We start from the raw sequence: 11707 nt of genomic DNA, 5'->3' as shown, positions 1-11707 counted from the left end.
TCAGGAGTTACATAAATAAACTAAAACAAGTTGCATTTACACTTATTGTTGCTTTATTAAAAATTTTGCAAAATACAAACGTTAGTTACAAATCATTTTTAGAAATAAGAACAGATATAGTTATAAAACAAGAACAGTATGGAATCTCTGGTTATATAACTGAAATTTAAAATATAGTCTATACGGTGTAACTAATATGGTAACTTAAATAAAATATCTGACTTTATTTTTAATATTCTGAACTTACATGAATAAATTACACTGCCTGTTGAAGAATTCAATAATAATTTGTTACAAACCTAAATTTAAAGGTTCAAAGTATTTCTGCAATGTGAACAGTGGCTCATGTTGTTTACAAAACTATTGATAGAATATTTATCAAAACAAATCATGAAATACACAAACAGTTTTGTTGAAGATTTTCATTGTTTACAAAGCTACAACTGATGCATGAGATCTTGGTGTCTCCATGTTGGTTTCAATCTTCCATTCATTGATTGTTGCATCATAGGCTTCTATTGATGTTGGTGCAGCACCATCATTACTAACACAGATAATTAATATTATTAGATGGGTAGGGCTGGTGTTATTCAACTACTTTAATTAAACCACATTCATTCAAACATTACTAATCACTTGGTTTATACAAGCTAGCAATAGAATGTCTTCCAATTCACTGGTGCTATTTATTTTAAATGAAAAGTAATCTATTTGTAATTTGAACCAGATTAATGTTATCAATATTTCCCATGATATGGCCAGGTAATGGTTGAAATGCACCAAACAAGCGAAGCTCATTAATGTTTGAAAATGCATCAGAGCAATTTATGCTGGTTTTCTCATTTATATAAATTTTAAAGGAGAATATGGAGACAGTAAACATTTAAATAATTATTATTAAAATTAAAATAAATCAATTGTCCCAACAACATTGTGTAGTTGAATAAGAAATGTGTCACAGACTGTTATCGGACCATGGACTGATGTTGGGACATAATAAGAGGCTAAGCATTGCTGTGGGGGATGGTATAAAATGGGATGCACATGCTGTATTGCTATTAACTGTATGCACATGCTGTATTAGCATGATAGTTAATACGAATACCTCTAATGCAACACAGCCTATAACCAACAAATTTTATTTTAAGTAAATTCCTACATACAAAAAAGCAAAATACATAGTACTGGTAATACAATAATAACAAGTTAAAAATATGTAAAGTTTTGAAAGACAAGTTTCTCTACTGTCTCCTATTAACAACTTCATGAACATGACCACTTACCCTCCAATGACGTATATCTTCCCATTCACAACACAAGCACAAGAACCATCTCGTTCGTGGTTCAAGCTGCTAACTTTGGTCCAAGTGTTGGTTCGTATGTTATACCGCTCTACGCTATTTAATCCACGACCACCTTAATAAACATTATATAAACATATAGAGTGATGATTATAAAGAAAACAGCTTTCTAATATAATAATAGAATACTATATGTGTTAAATGTTATTTTATTGTTTATGGTGTTCAGTTAATTTAAAAATGTAAAACAAATTACTCACAATCAAGTCAAAAAATAAAAAATCAAGTCATTCCTCACAATTAAGTCAAAATTGGGATAAAAATGTCCACTATGTCATCAAATCATGTTTTATATTTTTAGCCAGTAAAAACATTCTAAATAATTCTTTAGTGTTATTTTTGAAAAATATTTTAATCCCTCTTTTAAAGATAATGTAACATATATTGTTATGAAATAACATATATTAAAACTGAAATATTAAACATAAAGAAATCAAAAAATACCCAATATGGCATAACTTCAATACCTGTGTTATAACAATAAAATATTGCTATAAAATCTGTAAATTTAGAAAATTTAACAAAACATATTGAATTATTTTATTGTTTATATATAGAATAAACAACAAACCAATGGCGTAAATCTCATCATTGTAAACAACACCACATAGTCCATGTCTTTTGTTATTCATTGGTTTCAGTGATTCCCATTTTCCTTCTCTTGGATTAAAACTTTCCATTGAATTTAAATCATTTGAAACATCACTTCCACCAAACGTGTACAAGCGACCTGTACATGAATTATGTTTGAAATCATTAAATATTTGATCACAATCAAACTAAAGATTAACAATATTTCTACTTTTTATTAAACAATGTAAACTGTTTCTAATGAACTTTATAGAATAAGGATAAATTATATTAAATAAACCAGTTTGATCTAATACATAGTGAGATAATGGTTCACAGTGAACAGTGTCAAGGAGGATCCACTAATTGTATATTGGAATATACATGCGTTATCGAAATACATGTAAAGTGTTTAATCATTATAACAGATTGCATGAAACTTAAAAGAGTTACACATAAATGCAAAAACATTGAAAATCACGATGCGTCTATTTAACCCTAAAGTAACAACCAGAGTAAAATATTTAAATACAAGAGATCTTAGATCTAATGAATGAGCACGGCTTAAACTATTGGGCACGTTAGTGACCATATAGATCCCTTTTCGTCGAACAGTTGTTCTTGGCGTTGTTGTTGTTGCTGATAGGGTGATTTTTTTCTGCACTTATCTTAATTCTCAATTCTAGCATTTATTTTTTATTCTCTTGATTGAAATCAAATCGTAATATATACTTATAATTTTTGGACTAAATTTTCAGATTTAAAACCGCATGATTAGCGATTAATTAACGATTACTTTCCTCGTGTACTTTACATAGCGGAAACACTGTCTGGAACACAAATCTGTCAAAATGCTAACATCGGTTTAGTACAGTTTACATCGTAAAATCAAAAAAGACTGTAATTTCTTTGCTAAAATGAGGATTGTACTTACTATACTCAGCACTGCAGAGATGGAATATTTAACTGCGGATTATTCAATGACCATTATTGGTTGTGTTTATAGCGGTAAGCATTAATTTCCTACGAATTCCTAAATAAAGCCAACTTAATAGAAAGGTATCCCAATGTTTACACACTTTCACTTTAGCAGCACTAGCATAGCAGCAAGCAACTAAAATTTGTAGTTACCTACATAAGTTAATGCTGTTACATAAGTTATGAACGTAGTTTACGCGAAGACTGACATGCACCGATATTTATCTTTGCCCTGTACATTGTAAGTCATATTGTGTTGAGTATATAATCTATTATGCAGAGCAAACCTCAAGGAAAGCTTAGAAACTGAAAAGATGGTTTTCTATGCACAGCAACAAGGAATCGAACATGTGTTAGTTATTTCTCAAACAATAGTGATGTTACAGTGAGTTATTATACTTTCATCCATTCTTCACTTCATTCATACGTTACTTAGTTTTATTGCATGCATCATCCTACTCGTATCCATTCTATGCTTTTTGTCATGATTACCCGGTCACGTGGGCAGTTCTTTGTTATGAACCACGTTGTGTTATCAGTAATGTCTGGATATTAGGAAACCGTATTTGACAGTATTACGTTATAGCCACCTACTAGCCATAAGCTGAAGCAATTAAGTAGATTTTATGTGCAGTATTAGTGATGTAACAATTAGTTTACGTCTTTATATAGAAGTGATTATTGTGATGCTATTTACAGTGATTAAGTTGAAGTACATTGGATTTCATTCCGTCTGATCGCCTAACAAGTTGGTGTGTGTATTATTATTCATTGGTTGTAAGTCATATTGTGTTCTGTATATAATATATTATGCAGATCAAATTCCAGGAAAGTATGGAAGTTAAAGAGATGATTTTCTATGCATAGCAACAAGGAATCGAACATGTGTTAGTTATTTCTCAGACAATAGTGTACTATAGTAGTATAATACCATATCATGTTTATGTACCACTATTCATAGGCGTCCATTTAGGGGTTCTGGGGTTGTCACCCCAATTTTCAAAAAAATTGTGAGATAAAGTGTTCAAAAAATTGTGAGATAAAGTTTTACAGATCACCACAAGTTTTAACCTGCTGTTGAGTGTCTAGCCTATAGAAACAATCAGGTCCAAACCATACTCGAATCATACTATTCAATGAAGTTTGTTTATGTTTCAAGCTGTGTTCGTAAATGCATTTAATCACAATCTTAAATCACCGTTTTGTTTTGTGCAATACCAAATTTGTTGGGTATTACCATTCAAAAAACGGGTTGTACCTGTTAATTTATTCAATACATTGTTATCATATAATAACATGTTTTACTTTTTGTTAAACACAAATGAGTTTCATAGTGAACTATTTATTTTTTACATCTGTGAGTTAAACTAGGTCACCTGGTCAAACATAATGTGGCTTTGTGATATGCTAACTTTTATAAATGTGGACGAGACAGATATAATGCATAGAAAATAGAACTGTATTTCACACAATGCTTCTTCATTTGTTTTAATATCCAAAATGTGTGCAGTTAAGTAATAAATGTGCAATAAGCTAATATACATAAACATTTTATGTATTCTTTGTCAAACTTTACTATTCTTTGTCAAATTATAATGTTGCAACCACCAATAGGTTTATTTGCAATATACCAGCAGTGGCGTTGATTTTATAAAAATGTAGGGGTTGCGACAGATTCTATACAAAAGGGACCCTGCGTATAAGGGTACAGGCGTATATTTTTTTAGTTATACAAATACACTCCCGACATCCCAATAAAAAAATCTCCTACAGCCAATAAAATGTTACGTAAAAAGTAAATTTAGGTAAAGCTTGGACTTGAAAACAAATTTAAAGGTTTTAAAGTCTAAAACACATCGGTAATTTGTTTTCTGTTTTGAAAAAAGTCAAAAACAAGACCTAGAAGCGGGTAATTTGTGAAATTTGGGTCCCTTTTTTGGGACGTAGCGGCCGTAGCGGAACTGAATATTGTGGACATAGCGAACTTGCACTAATTAAACGGACCGGTGACATTTTAGCCATTTAATAAGGGTAATTTTTATATTATTTTGTAAAAATGTATTAAAAGATTAATAAAAGCTATTTTACACCTTCCCACAAAAGGAAAACGCAAACAAAACTTAACAAGTTTGTTTAAACCCAAAGGGCTATTTTATAATTTTTCTAAAAATGTTTGACATGGTAAGCCATTTTACGCTTGCAACAAAACATTATTGTCTAAACACATTGAAAAGTCAGGGTGTTTGCTTGATTCTGGACTCACACTAGCAGCAGTGAGGCCACTTGGTGTTTCTTTGACCGATATCATCTATCTTAATGTTTAAATTATACGTGCCCATCCATTAGAGCTTTGCTCTCTTGTATTTAGTATAATATAGTAGGGTGGGGCAGCACCTTTAACACATCATTTCCAAATAACCTGATCGTATTTTAAAGAATTAATAACAGTCTGTGGAAGTTGTAAGGATACAGTTTCATAATACTTTGAATGTTCTTTGTTTATTACCAAAAATGGAAAGGGAAAACAAAATGAAAAGGTGTACCATCTTCTCCCACCCTACTATATTAATTAATCCTTTTACTAGGCAGAATGTATTTATGCATGTATTATAACTAATGAAACTTATGACGTATGAGGATTGAGTGATTGGTAAAGAATATGTGTAAATACGCTTTGTACAACTCCTGTACCATGTGTTTATTGTAAACTTACACTAGTTAACGTTGTCGTCGCTTAAAAACGTTTGTTTTCATGAATTTTGACAAACCGTAATCATGTAGTAATTAGGTAATGTTAGAAGTTAATATTAATCATATGATGTTGAATTAAAAATAATGTTTCAATTACGATTAATGATAATACGGTATAAGAGTAGTGCATTTAATGCGTCCCCACTTAAATGGTAATAGTTTGATAATGTCGTGAATCGTTGTGTGGATTTCTTATCTCACCAACATGTGCAGTCGTGCACTCCCAATGTCCCACATTCCTAGAGCTTATACCCGGTGTTTCGACATATCGTATCATAGGGAGTTATAGCTCAACCGGTTAGGTCGCCCGCCGGGAACAGATTATAGCCTAATGTACCGAGTTCAATCCTCACCTGCAGTAACATTTATTTTGGAATTATTTTCTTTTAATAAGAGATATAGGAGACTAATACTATATACACTTTTATTTATATTTGCACACTAGCGTAAACAAAGCCAAAAGTTACCGATTACTGTGTTACCAATGGGTTCCCGATGCATGGCAGTTTACTTGACTCGCAAGCGTTATAATCATTAACTACTCATTAATTGGACGATTTTATACACTATGGTTTATAAGACTAGGCTTAGTTAGAGTTAACGTATCGAATACATTCGATTAATTAATGTTAAAAGTACATTTTAGAAAAAGCGCTTAATTTTAAACAAACAGAAAAGTAATCGTTAACTAGTCACTATTTTGGCGATGGTGTGCAGTATGGTTTATAAAACTATGCTTAGTTCAAAATATTTTATAGAGTACAATCATTTAATTAAAGTTTAAGCGGTATATTTGGAATTAGCGCTTTTGATCAAACAGTAAAGTAATCGGTAATTAATCGCTAATTATGCGGTTTTAAATCTAAAAATGTAGTCTAAAAATTCTAAATATATAATATGATTTGATTTCAATCAATAGATTGTAAAAAAATGCTAGAATTAAGAATTAATATAACTGCAGAAAAAAGTCGCGCAAAAAAACAACAACAAGAACAACTGTTCGACGAAAAAGGATCTATATGACCACTACCGTGCTCAATAATAACAAACATGTTCAAATTCAGATGAAGTAAACTTTATTGTTATACCAAGTGTGGAAGATTGTCTGTGTATGGATTATTTAATTTTGTAAGTATAACAAAAGTAAACAAATCAAATTGTTTGATGGGTTATTGTGATCGGTGTCATTTTAAAGTCGATTACTTTCACATAAGATTGAGAATCATTGTGCACATGCTACTGTTCATATTCAGCCCACTTTATCATTACATTTATATTTATTATACCAACCATTATAAGAAACAAGAGCATGTTGACATCGTTTAGTTTTCATTGAAGCAATGTTTGTCCATGTATTCACCACTGGATTGTATAATTCAACTGATGAAAATACATTATCATCATCATCCATTCCTCCTGCTACACACATTTGATCTGGAACAAAATTTGCTTTATTTTAAAAATAATTAGTTAATGGTTATAATATCATAATATTTAATATTCTTTACTAATAGGAAAAAAATAAAAATATTCTATAAATTTGGTAACAAAGATAAACTTAGTTCAAACTTAAGCCAGTAAGTAAATTAGCCCACCCCAATATACTGTGAACACTGGCAGGGGTTAATAATAAATCTAAACATTTTTTCTGAAATAATAATCCACCAAAATTATTGTTAAACATAATAAGGAACCAACCATTCAACACAGCAGATGCTGCAAGCCATCGTTGTTCCTTCATAGATGCCACCTCGTACCAATCACCATCAACTTGGTTTAAATTCAAACATTCGACATAGTTGAATCCACGACCACCAGCCGTATAAACATGGTTGTTTATCTTCACACTGGTTGAACCATCCCTTTCATACAAAGTTGACTGTGGATAAAATTCAATATTTTAAAATTAGTTTGAAAATTTATTAGTTCAAATAGCATGAGTTTCAATGAAAAACTAAACAATATCCATCTTTTACATTGCAAACAAAGCAATGAATTAGTTGGTGGCAGTTGAACAATTATATCCTTTTATTAAAGGTTGGACAAACCTATTCTCCATCACTATGACGACGGTGGTAAAGGGGCAACCATTCATGCTTATAACCAAGATATTTTATCAACATAATAATCCAAAGTGTAATAATCTTTATCACTAGGTGGGGTAATACACAATATAAAACACTTGAATAACCAACCGTTATTTCTCTCAAATGTTTCCCGACAACGTCATAAATTTGAACAAGTTTCTTTGTTCCATGTAGACCACCCACAATCATGAACTCAAATGTTGCTTCTATATTGAAGTAAAAGTAACATTATGATGTAATAATGTCACGCATATTTAAAATGTCACCACTGTCAGATATTTAGAGTAAATATTTAAAACATAAAATTATTTTAGATACAAAATAAACCATCTGCATATTTCATACATATTTGTAAAATATATACAATTTTTATTTCTTAATTTTAATTTTATAATAAACCAAATAAAGCCCTAATACTCGCACCAGAGCAAAATAAAATAATAATTAAACATTGTAATCACAAACTAAACACAACAAAGCAAAAGAATATTTTGATACGTTGTAATGACACCTTGTTAAAATTTGTAAATTTGGTAACAACAAAAAGATTTACTTTATTGGGAAATATGTGTTTCAACAGTAATATCAAGTTAAATTTTTTTTTTACTTTTCCGAAACCTCATGTTCTGTTACCAACTATACCTCCACATTGTGCAAATTATTCATAGAAATCATAGAAATTACCCTCTCTTGCTCCACCTGGTGCTTGAACTGGATTTGATTTAATACGAGCGATATATTCTGGGGTGAGAATATCAAGAAAATAATCTGTTCTTTTAATCCATTTCTGAATCAAATAAAAAAGTAAATGGTTTGTGACATACATAACTAATGTAAAGTTAAAACTAATTTTAAAAAACATGTTAATTTTGATCGTTTAAGCAAAAGTATCTATCATGGAACAGTGTTTAACATCATACAGTTTACTGTTTGTTGTTGCTTTATATTTACGAACAACAATCAACAAACCTCAGATTTTTCAACAACTTCTTCAAGGAACGCAGTTGATAGTTTCTTGACATCAATCAGTTGAAACAATCGTTCAATGAATTGTTGACGTTGTTTAAAGTCATGTTTGATCCAATTCAAGATGGTCCTGAAAATCGAATCTTGGCAAGAATGCTGAAAATTAGAGAAAAAAAGTATGTTACACAAAACGATTACCAAAAAGTTAAAGTCAACAATTTTAAACAAAATCAAAACTTTAATGAATCCAATATTAAGGATTTAAATTTAAACCTGTTGTTGTTTCAATGCAATCAGAGCTTCAGCTTCATTTACGGATAATTCCATGAATTTTAATTCTTTGGAAACCAACTCTAAGTTCTCAACGATGAATTTGTCACATTTTTCCACCAACTCCAGAAGCTGGTATCTTTGTGCAAAGGAACGGAAACTTAAACAGTTCCCAACAGCAAGTGCATCATTGAAGAAGCTAACACAATGTGTTTTTACATCTAAAAACATATGTTTAATAAGAATTGAAAACACATTGATAAATACAGATATTACCATTAAACTGCAAGTAATCTGAAGCCTCATAAAGTTGGCAAACAGTTTTATCGCTTATATCGATCACTTGTAAGTAAATGAACGTGAACAACAAATCTAATATTGAAGCCTTCATCCCCTTTATTTCGATATCTTCATTAAAACCTTCCTTGAACTAAAACCAAAATAACAGAATATTAAACCATATATAGTGAAGTGGGGTAATAAAACCAGAAAACATAAACTTTCGGTTTTCTCCCCAAGTAAAAAAAAAGATATTTTTAGTCTGGAGGAACAGTATTCAACATACCTTGATGTCCAGAAAAGATTAGATTTCTATGATTACTTAAAACTTTATTATAAATTTTGTTCTTTTTTTTGCCCTGACTTTGGGGTAAAAAAAACACATTTGCGGAGCAATAAAAAACAGTTTTCAAAACAAACTTAACTTAGTCAAAAAAAATCAATAATGGGAGTACAGGGTAATAATACAAATATTAATTATACAACTTATGTATTATGTAGTCTATATTATCGTAAAATTTAAAATTAAAATATACCAGCAACAAGGTACTTAAATATGTAGCAAATAACCAGGGATGTGCCGAACCGAGCGCGAACTCAAAAGCTCGTGCCCGAGCGTCTCCTTTTTTTGACGAGCCTTATGCTATTGCTATAATGTTGCATGCGAGAGCGAAAAATATTGAAAATGAAAAAAGTGAAGCTACTAAAAGATAACGAGACTAGTCAGCGTGGCTTTCTCAAAAATTATTTTTCGTTCTGAATTTGCTTTATCGCAAGTAACGAATCCAAACGTCAGCGAATTTGCCCGTATCGAATTACACGAGCGCCCAATGTTTCCGAATCTGATTTTAAATAAAAAGCAAAAAACTATTGAACATTTTTGTAATGAAATAAAAAAAAATGCTGCAACAGTTACAAACAATTTTTAATTAAATATTTTTTATATGAATTTTACATTTTGCAAGACTGGAAATTACGAAACGAGACGTCTCTTTAACCGCAAACCATGTGTTCTGTATTATTTTGATTAGCGACGCTTTTCGAATGAATAGGAACGTATTTTCGTACGTCTGTCTCCTTAATGACGTCATAGACGCTCGTCACTCGTGCCAAGCTTTTAGTTGAACCTCGGGGCTCGGCGAACCCAAGCTTTTACAACTTCAGCACATCTCTACAAATAATTGCATTCATAATAAGTTTATCACGAAACACCTTCTCACAAAAAAAGTTTAGCTAACCCCATAAAAAGTTTTTTTGGTCAAATTTTTGTTTGATTTACTATTTGTGTTTTACCGAAAAAATAATTACCACTTAGAATGAAAGTTAGGATAAAAAATAAGTCAAATAAATGTCATTTTTACCCACAAAAGCTGTTTGAGATAAAATGATTTTTTAGCGGGCTAGGTGGGTCTTTCTTACCCCAAGTATCTCATTGTTTTTTATTACCCCACTTGACTATACTTTATTTTACACACAAATGTGTATGTTGAATTCATGAAGAACTGGTAAACCTTAACACATTTAATACATTACCCCAGATGAGAACATTTTTTCATAATAATCAGAATATCCAGCAAGAATACTTTTCTGAGCTGAAACTTCTCCATCTTCTAATTTGAACGTGACATCAGTAAACACTTTTCTTTTACGTAACCTGAATATTATTTTGTTGTAACATCCTTTAAACAATGAGGTAGAAATGCTAAATATGCAAAGCAAATCTAATCAGTCTGTACATACAAGACTTGCTGAATAACTGTTTGGAAAGTTTCATTAAATTTGGTCCAATGACAGTAACATGTTCCATTTGATAACATGCAGATCAACCAGATAACAGTGGAATGATGATTACAATGAAACATATATACCCAGGTCTACATTTAAGATGTGCGAGGCTTTAACTTTTCACAACATAAAGTGACTTGTAACTAAATGGACCACCAATTTTTGGTTAATACTCTGGCGAAATCATTTTTCCTGGTAGATTGCGGTAATAATGTATTTATTTTAAATGTTAAGTAAGAGGGAAATTTATATAAATTGTAACCTGTTTAACTTTGTAAGTACACGTCCTTCATGATCGCCTTTGTATTGTATCACGTGTTCATCATTTGTAGCCATTTTATGTTTATGTAGAGGTTAGCATATAAAAGCAGGTTTAATGATAAAAATACACCACAGTTTGAAAGGATCAGACTATAAACACACAAAGAAGGAACAAAAAAATTAATTTGTTTATTAATTAACATGCAAATTCCTTCACTGTCTTACAAACTGTGTTTGAAGAAACAATGGCTTGCCTCTGTGTTGATAGCTGCAAATCATTTATGTGTAGCCTATCTTGTATTATTTATAAGCTGGGGTAGTATTGTCTAAAAGTGTGTTTTGTCTTTACGAGCTTATACATGTATTATTGTATATAAGCTTTCCTCACTGTGATTCGTG

General features: G+C 30.9%; 1 protein-coding gene and 1 long non-coding RNA gene across 4 annotated transcripts; one reads left to right on the top strand and one right to left on the bottom strand.

Moving 5' to 3' along the window:
• Window positions 1-35: 35 nt before the first annotated feature.
• On the bottom strand, window positions 36-11665 carry LOC149726084 (kelch-like protein 12). 3 transcript variants are annotated; one of them, XM_089889533.1, is made up of 12 exons: window positions 11310-11665; window positions 10796-10916; window positions 9260-9413; window positions 8987-9204; window positions 8717-8869; window positions 8432-8534; window positions 7856-7953; window positions 7359-7539; window positions 6951-7094; window positions 1933-2091; window positions 1284-1416; window positions 36-544 (listed from the first exon to the last, which is right to left on the bottom strand). In XM_089889533.1, exons 1-12 carry the CDS (start codon window positions 11381-11383, stop codon window positions 430-432), a joined length of 1653 nt encoding a protein of 550 aa, XP_089745659.1. In that variant the 5' UTR covers window positions 11384-11665; the 3' UTR covers window positions 36-429. The 3 variants fall into 3 exon arrangements, with proteins under 3 accessions (XP_089745659.1, XP_089745660.1, XP_089745661.1); XM_089889534.1 differs by having other exon boundaries at window positions 8447-8534; XM_089889535.1 differs by lacking the exons at window positions 8717-8869; window positions 8987-9204; window positions 9260-9413; window positions 10796-10916; window positions 11310-11665 and having other exon boundaries at window positions 8390-8517.
• On the top strand, window positions 2052-4456 carry LOC149726085 (uncharacterized). Its single transcript, XR_016386165.1, has 2 exons — window positions 2052-2939; window positions 3190-4456. It is a non-coding gene; the product is annotated as an uncharacterized LOC149726085 (long non-coding RNA).
• Window positions 11666-11707: the final 42 nt, after the last annotated feature.

The sequence above is a fragment of the Ciona robusta genome, chromosome 12 (assembly GCF_009617815.1).
Source record: "Ciona robusta chromosome 12, ASM961781v2".
Classification (NCBI taxonomy): domain Eukaryota; kingdom Metazoa; phylum Chordata; class Ascidiacea; order Phlebobranchia; family Cionidae; genus Ciona; species Ciona robusta.
The sequence above is the reverse complement of the archived record's forward strand: the minus strand, read 5'-3'. Positions and strand labels throughout refer to the sequence as shown.

What these genes read in the sequence shown, in the direction of transcription:
- LOC149726084 (XM_089889533.1), bottom strand. Translation starts at nt 11,383, where the DNA reads ATGGCTACAAATGATGAACACGTGATACAATACAAAGGCGATCATGAA. An exon ending in AGATTACTTGCAGTTTAATG is followed by an intron (nt 9,205 to 9,259) that starts GTAATATCTGTA and finishes ATATGTTTTTAG; the next exon opens with ATGTAAAAACACATTGTGTT. An exon ending in TTGCATTGAAACAACAACAG is followed by an intron (nt 8,870 to 8,986) that starts GTTTAAATTTAA and finishes TCTAATTTTCAG; the next exon opens with CATTCTTGCCAAGATTCGAT.